Source organism: Symsagittifera roscoffensis, chromosome 3, assembly GCF_963678635.1.
Source record: "Symsagittifera roscoffensis chromosome 3, txSymRosc1.1, whole genome shotgun sequence".
Taxonomy (NCBI): Eukaryota; Metazoa; Xenacoelomorpha; order Acoela; family Convolutidae; genus Symsagittifera; species Symsagittifera roscoffensis.
Window position 1 is genome coordinate 53,302,525 of NC_087064.1, and position 17,017 is coordinate 53,319,541.

Consider the following 17,017-nt stretch of genomic DNA (forward strand, 5'->3'; position numbering starts at 1 on the left):
ATTGTTTTGAATTAAGTATAAATTTAATTGATTTTTTTAATGTTGGGATTACGGGTCTTAGTTTAGGGGTAATTAAAGGATTATCTTACGAGTTTATTGCGAATTAATGCGTTTTGCGAGTTGTCAGAATTGGTAATTTTTTTGAGTTGTCTTTGTTTGCGAGTTGTCTTTTGTTGCGAGTTGTCGTGTTACGATAACCTCCATATCAGAGTACTCAGTTTACCAACCGTCGAGAAGAACTGTTTACCTCAAATAAAAATTTCAAGCTGCTTCCTTCAAATTTTAAAATGTAAGGGCTCCCGCGGAGGTAATTTTTAATTTTTAGAACCTTTTTAGTGTTTATAGCAAAACTAAAATAAAAACTCACTTTTATTGAGCAGTTCAATTAAAAAAAAATCTCGCTATGCCAGATATTACGCGAAAAGCATAATTATAAATTTACTTTGGGTAAAAATACTTTGTGGTCGAACACGATCGAAATCTTTTCACCGGTCAAACTCTGTCAAATGTTTTCCTCGGCCGATTTTTTTTTTCGTTCGGAATTACTTCATGGTCGAACTTGTTCGAAATGCTTTTGCCTCGGTCAAACTTCATTCGATCGAAATTATTGCTTAGTCAAACTGTTTTTCCTCAGTCAAATTTCTTTGTGTTCGAAAATACTTTTTGGTCGAACTCGGTCAAAATATTCTTCCTCGGCCGAACACGGTCGAACTGTTTTTCCTCGGTCGAGCAATTGTACATTTTTTTCCTTGGTCGAACATATTCGAAACATCATGCTTGGGTTGGACGGCCGAGACATAAATCGCAAACATCGACCCATGTCAGCTGCCCCTCGCAATTCTGATTGCCATTTCTCCTAAAGGTCTGTTTTGGGTACTATTTTACCACTGTTCGACAGAAGATGCTAAATTTTTTCATAAGGCATCATTTTACACTTATGAGGTTTGGGTGTTTGGGTTGACGTAAGGCGAATTCTCGGCCAAATCATTTCAAACATGACTCATTGAGACCATTGAACCAGAAGCTTTTTTGGGCGCAGAAAACTGTGGTATACTAGCTTGTTTGGGTTTTCTCAAAGAACTTTAAAAAAGGTCGATAAAATTTTTAAAACGGCCCTCTTCCTTCAAAATTTTCGTGCTGTTTTCATAAAATTAACTATTTTTTATGCTGATTGGAATGACCCAGCACTCATTCATATATTTTTTGTGTTGATGTCTTTAGTTTGTGATTGAGTGTATGTTTGTGTTTGTTTTAGGTGTGGATAGATGCAGCCTCTCAGATCTTCTTCTCCTACGCAGTCTGCTGTGGGGGGCTGATCACTCTCTCCAGCCACAACCACTACAGCAACAACGTCCTCAGGTACACTCAACTAATTCTAGGCCCTCTCGCTTTCACACGCCATACTCCAATCACTAAATGCTATTGAATGTATAGTTATTCAAGATAATTACATACCAAAATCAAGTACAAAAGAAGCTTAAGTGTCTCACTCTTTTCACAGAAAATCAAAAACCCAACTGAAAACAGTGATGAAAATTTTCGAAATTTATAATTTACTGAGGAACTCTAAAAACTTCTATTTTATGGACCTGGAATCGTTTTAGGGATTCTATGATAGTGATAGTGGCTAACCCCTGCACCAGCATCCTATCTGGCTTCGCTGTATTCTCCGTGCTGGGACATCTCTCTCACGAAGCAGGAGTTCCCATTGAGGCGATCACTGACTCGGGTAAGACTGTCGAGAATCCATTTAACACTATTCAGTTTACGCCATATTAATTTTGTAACTGATAACATGGCATGGCTAGATTTACATTTATGCTGGCTTCAATTGAATTAATTTTTGTTTGTACAAGCTAGTTTTTGAGCGTTGTGTCTTACGATAAGATGCTTTTTCCAAGCAAAGTCGCACAATTTAGTGAGAAGTGTTTGCAGAGTTAATGGTTAATTAAAGAACATGTACTGATTATAAGCGCTTTAAAACTTAGTAGTCTACGTAGTCTAGATCAAGATGCCAGGACCCAGTGATAATGGCACGAGATTCCTAATCAGAATATTCGGATTAGAATCTTGTGTAAGACCAGGGGTACAATCTCGGGCTCGATTTTTTATACAGTAAATAACTTTTGTATTTTTTGCTGCCGTTTTTCAGAGCTATTTTGCCGTTTTTTTGCCTGTATTGGCGAAGTGCAGCTTAGCATCTGTTAAATAACTCAAAGTGCTTGACTGGAAGGAAACTTGATTTTTGATTAAGTCTTAAATAAATGTCCCAAATGGCATGAACTATGCTCGAAACTCAATAATTAACCGTTTCGAAATAATGTAGTGCAAAATGTGTAAAAATTGGTTAAATTGCCATTTCAATTGTTGGCTGAAATTTTTTCTTCAATTTAATTACCCGCAGAAGAATGACAAATTTAGAAAAGATGATGATGATACTGTTAATGAGTTTGTTAATCTCTTGAACTTGAATTTTAAAGCAAAACTCTCATTCAATATTTGTTTTGAAAGCATAACGTTTAAAAATTGTGCACAAGGTTTCAGTTTTTATAAATTTCAAGTTAATTGGATCTCAAGTTAGAAATTAATACAATTTACGTGACAATTATGTAACATTTTCAATTTACGCACTTTCAGAATTAAGTCACCTGGGAGTCACCTGTTCGTTCAATTGAAATCAGGTAACACGAAGACATGATTGCAAGATCTAATTGTATGTCCAAAACCGTTTCAGCACTCATTCGTATTCAATTATTTCGAAAAAAAAGTAATATAAGCTCTGGAATACCAAACGTGAACATAGCGCAAAAATTTCATTCAAGTTTTAGTTGCTTCACCTCAACAAAAAGTTTACTTGAGGACCTGGTTTCCCCAATTTACTTTATTTTCATTGGAACATTATCACTCATAAAATTTCTAGGTGTTAATGAGCAAAGTTTATCAATTATTTTCAGTGATTTTGGTCGTGCGCTGTTTTTTTTTGTTTTGTTTTCAAGAAAAAATCTAAATTTGTCTATCTTTGATCTTTTGATCTTTTTAAAGTGGCATTTTATTTATTTCAGTAAAGAAATTGAAAACAAAATTGGATTCGATTTTCCTTACAGTAAATATTTTTTGTGTTGTTGTAGATGTTGTTGCTGCAAAAAAAAGAAGTCGTCCAATTCGTGTATTCATTGCCGTTTGTTTTATGTATAATTTTTGCGTTTTTTGTTGCTGGCGTTTTCAGAGCTCTCTTACCGTTTTTTGCCTGTGATGGTGAAGTCAGCTTCCCATCTGTTAAATAACTCAAACCACTTGATTAGATGGAAACTTGGTTTTTGATCAGTCTTGGTTTTACATCATTCCCACATGAAAGAAAGAATGAAGTTGTCCCAAATGGCACGAATTCTATGCTCTTTTTGCAATAATTTACCCTGCCGAGATAATGATGATGATTTTAAGGAAACTCTAAAAATCTCTTGAACTTGAGTTTTAAAGCAAAACTCTCATTCAATATTTGTTTTGGAAGAAATGCGCTTAAATATTGCACACAAGTTTTACATTTTGATAAACTTAATTTTAATTGGAGCAATTTGGAATTGAAGTAATTTGTTGAATTTTCAATATATGCAATTTAAAAATTAAATCATTTGGGAAGTCACGTTTTTGTTCGATCGAAATCAGATAACACACAGACAAGATTGCAATATTTATTATATGTCATAAACCGTTTCAGATCTGATTCGAACGTTTTTCAATTAAGTCGAAAAAGCATCTTAAATAAGCTCTGGCGTGCCAAATGCGAACATAGCGCAAAAATTGATTTAGGTTTTAGTTGTTTCACCTCCTCTACAAAAAGCTTACTTGAGGACCTGATTTTCTCAATTTAATTAAATTTGATCAAAAAACTACTCCAACAAGAAAGTTCTAGGTGCTAACGAGCGAAGTGCACCGGTTATTTTCAGCTATTTTGGTAGTGCGCTTTTTTTGTTTGTTTTGTTTCCAAAAAGTTCTAACTTTGTCTATCTTTGACCTTTGATTATTTTTAAGGTGGTATTATAATTCAGTAACGTAATTGAAAGCAAACTTGAGTGACTTCTCAATTGACATGATTCTTTAATTGCTAAAAATTGGAGATTTTCCTTTTTGTATAATTTTAAAATTTTTCGCCCAAACTGGTTTTAAGAGTAATGAACGTAGTGAGTACTCTTATTTAGGTCTTACTGTTTTTTTAATTTTTTTTTTCAGGAAAAAGTCTTAAAATTTGTTCACGCTCAGTTTTGATCTTTCGCGGTTTTTTTTATAAGTTCAATGCATTTCTTTTTTGAAAAGGAAGGCAAACTCCACTGTCGAACAGCAAGTTTGTAAAGTTCACGAAAAACTTGATCGACTTCTAATTTCGAAAATGGAAATTAGTTATCAGATTTCCCAGCGAAATAAAAGTTTCCATCATAAATTGTTCTACAAATTCAAAGAGCTTTTAGGCCATCTATTTTTATCTTCGAAACTCAAAAGTTGAAGAGTTTTGAAAAAGCAAGTCGGTTTTTTTTTCAATTTTCTTGCGTTCATTACTTCTTTTTTTAAGTTGGCTATGTTTTCTTTTTCAAAAATATGCGAGCATCGTAATATCACAGTTTTACATCAAATTTTGTTCAGTGCATTTAAAAAATGTCAACCAGCTATTAAATTCACAACCAAACAACTTTCCGTTCTTGGTAATGATGCTGTTTGGGACGCAGTCCAAATTACGCTCTCAGATAAAAAAAATTGTCATTTTAGTTGTTGGCTGAATTTTTTTCTCAAATTTAATTGCCCGCAGCAGATTGACAAATGTAGAAAAGATGATGATGATGATGATGTTAATAAAACTGTAAAAATCTCTTGCGCTTGAATTTTGAAGCAAAACTCTCTCTCATCATTTGTTTTGAAAGCATTACGCTTAAACATTGTACACAAATTGTATTGTTTTGATAAACTTAAGTTTGATTGGAGCAAAAATTCGGAATCAGTGCCATTTGGGAAATTTTCAATTTTTACTCAATTTAAGAATTAAATTCGCTCGTCCAAGCTCGAAAAAGTTATATTTAATTCTACAACATTAGTGAAATAAAAAAGATTGAATGTTCTTCTTGAAACTCTTCGAACTTTTCAAAGAATCGACATTTTTTTTTCTGTTTCCTTGAGTTCGTTCATTAACATTTTTCTAACTCACTGCTGGCTATGGTTACTATTTTTCTTGGAATTAATAGAATTTAAAATGAGTGTTTTACTATTTGTTTTTATTGTTTACTAAAGTTGTTTAATTGTTAACACAATACTTAAAATTGTTAATATTGTTTACTACTCTGATTCATTTTAGGGCCTGGTCTGATCTTCAAAATGTACCCAGTGGCAGTGAGTCTGCTGCCCCTGCCCAATGTGTGGTCTGTCCTCTTCTTCTTCATGGTGTTCCTCCTAGGAGTCGACGGACAGGTTGGACAGCCCTCAAACTGTTGATTACTATAATTAACTTTAACATATTTTCGATCGAAGCTGTGTTCATGTTTTCTAAATAGTTTTTCTGGCAGTGATGCCTTTTTTGTTTCTGTTTTTATTTTTTTTTGCTGGATTTTTTTGTAATTTCTTTATTTTCAGTGTCATTAACGTTGTTAGATAACGTTTCAAAGGCGAGTTTAGGGGGAGGGGGCAGATGACGTGACCTCAAGCGTTCGCCAACATGGCAGCCTAATTGATCCACCGCAAGTAATAGTTTACGATGTTCAATTTGGGTTGATCAGTTCTTAAAGTTTCTGAAGGTGCCAATGTTAGAAAAACAATGCGAAGAGCTCGAAAAATCTACATTGTTCGGCCGATAAGAAATGCCGCCAAATTTTCTTTTGTTATTAAAAATTTACCCTCATAAGTTTGCTCCTGCTTCAAATATCAAATTTAACTCAAGTTAAGAACAATATCTAGCCATATCAATCTGTTTTTACTTTGCATGTTGTGTTCAGTATGCAGCCGTGGAGTCATTCGTCTGTTCTCTGCTGGATGTGTTCCCCCAGTTCCGGAAGACATCCTCCAGACAGGCCATGTTCACCCTCGCTGTCTGCCTCGCAAAATTCATAGTGGGACTCACTATGGTCTCGAAGGTAACTATAGGCACCAAATAACCATAGGCTCTTGGCGACCATTGTCCTCAAGGTAACCATGATCACCAAGGCTCTTTTTCCGCCCCTGCATCATTTCCCTACTTTCCCTGCTTCATTTTATGGCGTAACGAGCAGTTATATGAAAACCTAATAAGTTCGGAATAGCCCAGTGGGAGTAAAAGGTTAACAAGTAAAAACAAGGATAGCCGGTTACTGTGCAAGTAGTACAGAATGTTCTGACCATAGTCTTTAAAAAATACAACAACGTTTTTTCCAATTATTGTCTTGTTGTTCGGCGTGGTGTGATAAAAGGAGCTGAACAAAAAACTGTGGATTAAGTAAAGCCGACAGCCATACTTAAATAAGCAAATCGAAAAATTTCTTTTGTAGAAAATTTACTAGAAAAACGAAAAAGAAATTTTTTTTTTTTCAAATTTTTTTTTTGCAGTTTTATGAAATTTTGAAAATTTTGATTTCAAAAAAGCGCTAAAATACTCATAGTAAACTAGCGTTACCCAAGTAAAACTAAGTTTTTACGTTTTAAATTAAGCTTTTGTATGTTTTTAAGCAATTAAAATAAGACTGCTCGCTCGCTTTATTCGCTCAAAATAAGACAACAAATCATAAAATTCCAACCGGTTTTTCTCGACACTGGGAAAACTTTTTTAAAATTTTGTATGTGGTTTAAATCACGACTGTAAAGGCTTTAATATGATATATCACTCAACCCAGTCCGATCATTATTTGTGGTTTTGCCTGATTTTGCGTGAAAAACAAAAAGAATAAAAACTAAAAAAAGACCCGAATACAAAGTTCCTTCCCATTTTCAATGGTCGGGACAAAAATCGCAGGTGTAAGGAAAGAAAAAAAAGCCATGCTAGTTATAATTTAAGAGATAACGAGGAGTAGTGGGATATCGGCTGAGGGCTTTGCCTCTCAAAGTTAGAGGTCAAAGATCACTTGCAAATCATCGCTGTGTTGTTGAAAGCAAAAGACAGCCATTTCGGAGAATAATCTATACTTCTACCAACCAAGTGAACAACTGTGTGCTAGGATCCTTGCTAGTGTTTGGAGTATTCCTGAAGAATACAATGACTATTTCGTGCCCAGGTGGAGCCATCTCCACAATGTGCAGCGACAATTTTCTGAGAGATATCAGAAACTCGGGTGCAAAAAACATAATAGTCATGGGAGGAACCAATAACCTCTTCGATCGAGAGAATCGACGATTGATGGGACCAGTAGAAACGGCTGATCAAATGTACTATCTGATTCGTATTTTGAAATTTCACGGATACAATGTTGAACTAATGGAACTATCGAGCAGAAGGGATAAATACAGCACTAGCAAAGCACTAAACGGCTGCTATCAAGGTTTAGCGAGGGAGCTGAAAGTCCCTTTCTACAATCACAGAAAATTCAGATACCGCCATCACATGAGCGCTGGTGGCATCCATCCAGATGCAAAGCACGTCAGAGAACTGGCAGCAGATTTTCGGGAAGCTTTTAATAAGCTGAAAAGAAAATCAATGTCTATCAGATGAGACCGGGCCCAGATCAGGGCTGAATTTTAACTTTTTGTTTTTTAAGAAGTGAATCACAGGCTTAGCTCTGGGCTGAAGACTCTCGGTAGCACAAATATATCAGCCTAGATCAAGGCCGAAGATATAACAACGTGGCTATTGCAGACCTAGCTCAAGGTCGAAGAATATCCAGCAGACATCTAAAACAGGCCTAGCTTCGGGCCGAAAAAATTTCTCCTCACCTCTGAGTTTCAAAAAGGGGTGACAAAATTGAACTCAGATGATGATTTGATGATGATTTTTGTAACAATCAAGCAATTCGCTACCTGCGTCAACTCATAAAAAGCGACAATTCGATACAGGGGCCAATTCGTTACAAGCGACAGTTCTTTATATGCGACAATTTGTAAACAGCGACAATTTGTTACAGTCGACAGTTCGTAACAAATCATTGTCAAGTAGCGACCGCTTGCGCCGCTGCAGTATATTTGGCTGTAAAGGTTTGGTGCGAGTGAATCAGTGTTTGCTGCTTAATCTACTATTAGGAATTGTTACTGTTGATGATTTTTAGTTTTTTTAAGAGCCAAGGAACGTAGTGAAGATTCTAATATAAGTCGTGATGATTTCTTGTTTTTTTAAGGAAAAAGTCTTTAAGATTGTTCACGCTCAAATTTGAATCAAATTTTTTACTTTTGGTGTCGTTTTACTTTTGATTTCTTTTTAAGTTCAATTCATTTTCTGTGTTTGGAAACTTCACTATCGAAAAGCAAAAAGGAAAAGGTCAAAAAAATTTTACATGCTAATCCAGTTTTCTCAAATGGGGTTTATTTTTTTCAAAAAGCGTCAATTATAAATAGTTTTTAAGTTTAGAAATTTGATCATTTTCTAACTTTACATTGACCATGTTTTCGAATTGTCGCCTCGCAGATGCGTTGAGGCCCTCCGTGATATCACTTCTCACTGCTCCAGGGTGACACAAATTTTGTTTCCACCGTCGTTTTATACCGATTAAAATTTTACAGTTTCAAACTTTCTGAATAGAGTTAAAGGTCTCACAAACTTTCCTTCCTCTCTGGCACCCATACTACATTACAAATTTTTACTGATCTATAAGCAAGACTGGACTAGCCCAAATACACGTTCGGCAACAATCGGCCTCTTATGGCTAAGCCTCTACGGCGCTTGAATTTCGTAATCGGGTGACAATAGCAGTTTTCAATAAAGAGCTGAACAACTTATTAGCTGGTTGCTTTCTAGTAGATGAATGGTGAGTTATGACCTTTGGTCTGTACTCATAGAGTAATTTCAGATAAGGTACACCGTCTTTTCATCACGCTATCTTATTTTCGGCCGGATAGATTCGTGCAACTTCTTAGTCTAATACCAATCTTACTCTTATATCTCCTAGTACCAATAGATCTAATGTATACTGGTTTTCGCGAGTTAGTTCTTGGAGTTTATCCAGAAGGAGAACAACTGTAGTCTAAGATTTATTCAAATTGTTCTGGTGCTGAAACTACAAGTAGTTTCACCACTTACAAATAAGTGTCAATGTTAGAGATGGAATATGATTGGTTAGTTAGTAATATTTTATAAGGATCACTTTATCAATAAATTAATTGGATATAAATACTAGTTTAGAACTGGTTCGAATGGCCTCAATGTTTAGGGAGGTATCTTTGTGTTCAACCTGTGGGACTGTTATGGTGCCAGTGGTCTCATCTTCCTCTCCATCGGACTGTGCCAGATCACTCCCCTCATGTACTGCTACGGATTCAGCAGGCTAGTCATCATATTACTTCAAAATAACATAGGTCTTTTTTAGTTCATTTAAATTTTTTACAGTGTTGGGTTCCTAGAAACGAAACCCTTTTTCTGCAGCGATATAAATGTCTCTTCGTGTCTTTTTGATAAAATTAGTTTGAATAAGTCCAGAGAGTAAACTCCAAACAGGAATATTCTAAAATTTGTATTTCGCTTTCTACTTGTATCCAAGACCCATTAATGACTTTCACAAGAGTTCATCAACCGTATTTGGCTGCTATTTTGCATGTGAACAGGTAAATGCTGACATGTGGTTGATTTTGTCCAGGTACAAGCGTGACATTGAGCAGATGGTGGGCTTCAAGTCAATTTTGATCTGCTGGTTCAATTTCTGCTGGACATTTCTATCCCCTGTCATTATCAGTGTGAGCACTATTCAAATACTACTTAGGCCTCGTCTGTCATTTTCAAGCAACTAATTGCACGACTGTGTTGCTAAAATTTTCATATTGGATGAAGTTCAGGGCGATCAAAAAAGATTCGTCGAAAAGTTATAACATGTGACCACTGTTACATTCCTGAAACTGCGAAAAAGAGTAATCTAGTAAATTTTATCAATCTAGAGAAAAAATTAATCTGGTGTAAGTTATAATTCATTAAAAAGATGTTTATATGTCTTCTGAATCCGGACCTCTGGTTCTCACAGGCCATTCTGGTGTTTGCAATCTACCAAAAAATGACTTCGCCCTCCGAGTTCAAATATGCAGACTATGTCTACCCAGTTTGGGCTCAACTAATCGGCTGGATGTTCATTTTCACTGCCCTGATTTGGATACCCCTCTACGCAATATACCATTTAGTCACAACGAGACTACTTCCAACATCTGGATCGAGAGCCACACCTGATGATGCTGATGGCCAAGAGAGTCGAGATCTGAAAGTAGACTCAACTAATTGTTAGGTCTCCTTTTATTCTGTCCGTCGAAACATCAGATAAATCAATTGCTAAATTACCTTCAGTATAATTACGTAATATCGTATTTGAAGCTGAACTCATGTACAGTACAAGGAAGTAGATTGTTATCTGTAATCGATGCGTCAGCTGTAAGTTATGCGGCATTTTAATTAATTGTGACCTTTGATAATCGAAATCAAACATAAATTAATGTGCATAGTTTAAATAGTAAAAAATAATTGTGCATCATTTGAAGAAAAAAAAACATTTTTTGGGAATTTTTTGAAACTCGAATTTGATTGGGTTCAATATTCCTATTCACCAATCGTCAAAAACATTTTTTGTTACCCAAATGGAAATGACAGATAACAACAATGAAAAAGGCCATCAATTGGGATTAGGGTGCACACTTTTATCTAAAGTCACGGCCAAGTTTAAAATGAGAAAATTTTGAACGATTTTTGGACGATGAATTCTTTTGCTAATTAGAAGACATCCTGCTAATGATGCTACCAAGCAGAGTTTTGATAAAGCTGGTGCCATCAAGATAATTTTTGCTGCTAGAGTTCTACTTTTATGTTACACTCTAATCTAAATCTCCTTCTCTGTAATTTAAATACGCTTGTTTTGTCAAATTTTATGTAATTTGATTCGATCGACTGTATTGTATCGATATTATTTATATCAAATTCAGCAGATAATAATTTATCACAAATTTATATATTTACACTAGTAAACTTGCGAGAATAGCGTATTAGTACGGACTCTCTTTTTTTTCAAGCTAACTCTCAAATAAAAGTGCTCATTTGGTAGCACTTTGGCTATAATCACGATTGGTAGCATTGGAAATTTCATAGCATCTGTTTTCTGCTTTATACATGGCTAGTGTTTGTTCATCGTTAAGCGTCCGTGACTGAGTGGTTAGTGCTTATTTCTTAATCGAGGCTTATTTCTATTTTTTTTATTTCTTGATAAAGCTACTTTTTTGTTGTGTTCTCGCTAGTGTTTGCGAAGCTAGTGTTTGTGAAAATCTTGGCTTTGCTAAAAAACAAAATTCATGCAGTTTAAACTAGATAAACAACAACAAAATTTTGCATCGAGAATTTTTGTGGCTCAAATCAAGAACCGCAGTGTTGAGGTCTGAACACATTTCCAGATGCAATAGAGGATGTTGCTTATGTGCTATAAAACAAATGAAAAACATAAACAAAATCATCGCCGATGGAAAAAGTTTCCAGCCACCTCATAGTTTTTCACTTTTTATTTTGTTTGTTTGATTGATCAAACAAAGCACAGAAACATATTGCATAGCACCTTTTGGTTTTTCCAATACAGCACGGAAAAAGCATCTTAAAATCATTAGTTTTATGATCAAATAATTCACCAAGAAAACTCTCTACATCTCTAATCCGTGGTCTTATTTTTGACCGTTGCAAGAATCCAAATTATGGAAGCGTTCCGTACAAATTCGACAGTTAGTTTTTGAGTTTCCGTTCGAAATCAATCCTGTTGAGTTTTTTTAATAAACATCTTATTTTTTAGTTTATTTTTTTTTGGAGAAAGCCACCTTTTTCAATTGCATCGAGGATAGTGAAGAAAATAGTTATTGATAATGGTCAAACACATATAACTTCATGTCAAACTCCGACACTTTGCTTAATAAAATTTAAAGTTGGAATAAAGAACAACAAAACTGAAGCAAAAAAAGTTTTGAACAACAAAGTTTCGAGGACGAATTGAACATAAAAGTTTTATTTTTGTTATTTTGTTAAATCATGAATACTAAATTTTCATTGCGAAAAGTATCACAGAAAAAATTAAGCCCCAATTTTTCAAAATAAATTTTTCTCTTATGAAATTATTATGAGATAGAGTTAAAAGATAGGTTTAAAGTGTAGAAAAGATATTTGAATTAAGGAATTGTTTGTCTCGCAAATTTCTATCTCAATTGTTTCCGCTCATCACTAAATATGAGACTGAAAAAAATTTAAAAAACGACTGAAAAGGTTTTGATATCATGCCGAACTTGACAAATTTTGTCAAGTTATCTAAAATTGTTGCCAAAATGAGATTTTTGAAAAGCTAGAAACAAGAGCAAATAGGTTCCGTGCCATTAGTATCAAATTTTCTGACCGCTTTTATCCTTGCAAAGTATGATTTGAAAAATCTTTGTTTGTTTCCATAAAAATCGTTTTTATTTCATACCAAGAAACTTCGTTTTCTTTTAAGAAAAAAATTCATTTAATAATCATAACCTCGATTGCGAGCTCCTTTGTAATACGGTAGCAGAACTGGCGGTCAAAATGAGATAGTCAGAATTGGCTGAAAAAGTCCACCTGTTGCCATAGATCGTTCGCCTTGTTTCGAGAGTGGTCGAAACAGCAATAATAAACGGATAATGATTACTCATTAAAACTGATCCTGTTTTTTTCCGGAGATTAAATCAAACTTTATTCAATTTGCTGATTTTTCATGAAGGTCGTATTATTTCAAGTGTTCCTCTGGAGAGCTGTCTAGAAGTGTAGGCTCAGACGCCATGCCACTAGTTTTGGATGTTTCCGGGAGTCGACTGAGTTGAGAAAGTCCGATGGGCCTTCTTTGGAGGGGACAGTTTCCTTTTTCTGGCTAAAATAAATAGATTGCTGGTGTGGCGACCCAGATTGCTGGGGTGTCGAATTTATGAAAATTCAAATCACAACATGCCACAAAGGAAAAAATTTAATAATTGATTTTAATCTAAATCTAAATTTATATGCACCCATTTCCGCCTTCCAATTGGGGTGAACAAAATTTAAAAACTGCACAAAACTAATTGAAATGAACAGAATGAAAATATTTATCTACACTTTGTTTGAAACTACAATACCAAGTTTTACTCAATAAATGTACATAATTTGAAAAAACTGATAGGAAAAATACAAATAAAAGTTATTGGATTGAATAACTGAGCAAAATTTTGATCAAGTTGACTGTGTCCTTCTCGCTGGGAAAGCACCGGGATTTTGGTCCGACGGGGGAACCAAATTCTAGAGATACTTAACTTAATTTTGTATCTATTTTTTTCTGCTCATCACTAAATCTGAGACTGAAAAAATTTGAATAACGACTGAAAAGTTATAGAGCTCTTCAGTATACGGTATCAGAACTGGCGGTCGGAATGAGGTAGTCAGAATTGGCTGAATATGTCAACTTTTTATCATAGATCGTCCGCCCTGTTTCGAAAGTCGTCGCAACAACAATAATAAACGGATAATGCCTGTAATTAAAACTAATCCTGGCTTTTTTTCCAGAGGTTTAGTCAAACTTTATTCTAATTTGCTGCATTTATTTTTCAATTTTTTATTGAACACCAAAAACGCAATGAAAACTGGAAAAACATGAGAACAAAAAGCCTATAAAATGTTGAATTTTTTTTTAGAACGCACGGATTTTCAATCAGATTACTTGGCTGAGAATGGTCTTATAAAGTGCTTCAATGTTATAAAAAATTATGTACAATCCATTTTTACTAATTTAAAAAATAAAACAAATAAGAACTGCGTTGAATTGAAATGTCTGTTCTAAAACTAACACGAACATTCAATGATCGACCAATGGTCCATTCATGATATACTTGACCGGTATCTAAACAATAGCTAAGTTCATAAGACTACATGATAAAACAAAGCACAACATTCAACAAAGGAAAAATTTTACATTTAATCTAAAACTTATTCTATATGCAATCATGTCCGCCTTCAAGTTAGTATGAACAAAATTTACAAACTGCAAAAAACTAAATGAAAATAACAGAACGAAACTACTTATCTGCATTTGGGTTTTTTATTTGTACATCTCACAGAGTTTCTACGAAGGAGAGTAAGTTTAAAAAAAAAACTACATTACTGTCAGATGTGATATCTTGTCGTTGACAGTTTAACCTTTAGCCTCATCACTAAATCTGAGACCCAATAACCCAATAAAAACCCAATAAAAACTGGAAAGACATGAGAACAAAAAGCCTATAAAGTGTTGAACTTTTTTTAGATTGCACGGATTTTTAATCAAAATGATTGGCTACAAATGGTCTTAAAAAATGATTGATTCAATGTAGAAAAAAATGTGTACAATCTACGTTCAACTAATAAAACAAATCAGAACTGCGTTGAAGTGAAATAACTGTTCCAAAACTAACACGAACATTCAATGATCGATCAATGGTTGATTCATGATATACTTGACCGGTATCAAATCAATAGCTGAGTTCATAAGACTACATGATAAAACAAAGCACAACATTCAACAAAGGAAAAACTTAACATTTAACCTAAAACTAATTCTATATGCACTCATGTCCGCCTTCAAATTAGTATGAACAAATTTTACAAACTACACAAAACTAAATGAAAATAACAGAACGAAATTACTTATCTGCACTTGTATTTTTAATTGTACATAATTGTACAAACTGGTTGATCTCACAGAGTTTCTACGAAGGAAAGTAAGTTAAAATAAAAACAAAACTACAATACTGTCAAATGTGATTTCTTATAGTTGACAGTTTAACTTTTAAGTTATACTTACCTATGACCATGCTATTTTAAATACCTGCCAAAAGCGCAACGGCTTTTGGTAGATCTGGACATCGATCATTAATCTTTATTGATACGTAACCAATTCTGTGTAACTAATTCTTAATTCAACCTTTTTACTCTAATTCTTGATACCCTTTAGTCTTTTATTCTAGTCTTAGATAAAAGCCTACTATCTTAATAGTGGGGATCTTAAACCAACGAGTCTTGAACTAGTCTTAGTTTAAGTTATGAGATTAAACCAATCGACGGTTTTATCCTAACTTTTCAATATGGCGCAGTCAAATGAGTCGAACCTACGAGGACTAGAGTTTTTTTGGAATAACACATCGAGTGAAAACCAACACGACTGGGAAAATGATCGGAAAAGTTGCAACTAACAATTATCGCCAAAGATTCGGTGGACATTGAAGACGTAATCAACCCCCGGCAAGACTCGAACTAGCATACCCTATAGCTGAACGAACGGATACTTCTGATGACCAATCCCGTCATCCAAGATTACAACGAAGAGATGAGAAGGAGAAAGACAGAAAATAACGTAAAATTCAACGGACTTCAAATCGGAGATATCAACAAGAAACTAAAATCTTAATTATACCTGGCTTTTGGAAGAGAAGGACAGAAATGCTTCTGACACAAAAATCCTGCAAAAAGAATAATGGACATTATATTTGCTGAATTCTGAGAATTACTAAAACTACATTTACGGTTTCTACAAACCTAACCTACGAGAGATATAAATTCTTTGGCCGAAGACAGAGGGAAAACGAGTCATTAGAAAAATTCCACGAAACATTATCTGAGTTGGCAAAAAATTGTAAATTGGGTGAACTCGAGTCAGAATTAGTCAGAGATATTTTCATTACAAATATAAATATGCGAAACGTTGATAAATATCCAAAAGAAACTACGCATCGAATACTTAACCCCAGAAAACGTGTTATCTTATGTACTTGTCCACGAGAAAGGTACCAAAATTCACCAACAGTACCTAAAGTTCCCTGTTTATAATGCGATACAAAGACCACAAAACGTAAAAAACGAACCAACCCTAAATATTGTCGAAAGCAACAAATGTCGAAACTGCGGTCAGCAGTTCAAGAAAGGGAATCTAACCACGTGCCCAGCCAGAGATAGAAACTGCAACACGTGCGGCCGTAAAGGATATTTCGCAAATCATTGCAGAAGTACAGCAAGAACACAAACGAAAGTAGGCGAACAAAATCTAACACCTCCCGAAAAAGAAAATTGCCTGGCTAACCCGCAGCAAAATCCCGAATTCGAAGTCAACTTGGATGATTTTTTAGTTCCAGCGGTGGACACGGATAACCAAATAAATGCAGTTGAAGACAAAATTGAACGTGGAGTGAGAACCGTATTCCATCACGAGGGCCTAGAACTAAAAAAAGACGCTGATGGTATCCCTGGGAAATTTCAATCCTTACTATACCGAAACTCAGATTGACTCAGCAAGCCCAGTTTCATTTATGAAGAAAGACGTAAATCATGAACTGAAAAAACGAGATAAATTCATAAAGAAAGAAGCAGTGGACGAAATCACAAAGAAAGCATATCAGGGCTTTGGGAGTACAATAAACATCATGGGAAGAGTTTGTGTGAGGATTCGATTGAAGGGCTAGGACGCCAGAGATCAAAAACTGTTCATTACCGAAGGAGCGGAAAGAAATATCTTCGGAAATGACATACTACCGAACCTGGGATCAAATAAAATTCGCAGCGGACAGAAAACCAGGACTAAGACACACCAGTACAAAGTGAGTTTAAAGCATACATATCCAGACAATTTCCCGACCTTATGAAAAGATCCGGTAGATCAAAGAATTTTATTGTTAACACCTACTTTAACGAATCTATAAAACCGGTAAAGGGTAAACGCATTTCGATCCATCTTCTCCCTAAAGTGAAATTATGCATCGACCAACTACTAAGAGATGGTCACATTAAAAAATTGTCTAAATGTTTTGAAGATTGTTTTATCTACCATATTGTAATTACAGCTAAAAGGGACGGATCAAATAAATTAGCGTTTAACTCAAAATTGCTAAGCAAACAGATATTTCGTAATACATA

General features: G+C 34.7%; 1 protein-coding gene across 2 annotated transcripts in view; it reads left to right on the forward strand.

Annotated features, from left to right (window-relative positions):
- LOC134841630 (sodium- and chloride-dependent GABA transporter 2-like) overlaps positions 1-11,075 on the forward strand; it is a 59,142-nt gene extending 48,067 nt beyond the window's left edge. For both annotated transcript variants that reach the window (XM_063857660.1, XM_063857661.1), the window contains exons 8-14: positions 1,256-1,359; positions 1,605-1,729; positions 5,339-5,451; positions 5,973-6,110; positions 9,303-9,415; positions 9,726-9,822; positions 10,104-11,075. In XM_063857660.1, coding sequence (XP_063713730.1) covers positions 1,256-1,359; positions 1,605-1,729; positions 5,339-5,451; positions 5,973-6,110; positions 9,303-9,415; positions 9,726-9,822; positions 10,104-10,358 — 945 coding nt within the window. In that variant the 3' untranslated portion in view covers positions 10,359-11,075. The remainder of the gene's footprint in view (positions 1-1,255; positions 1,360-1,604; positions 1,730-5,338; positions 5,452-5,972; positions 6,111-9,302; positions 9,416-9,725; positions 9,823-10,103) is intronic.
- The last annotated feature ends 5,942 nt before the right edge of the window (positions 11,076-17,017 follow it).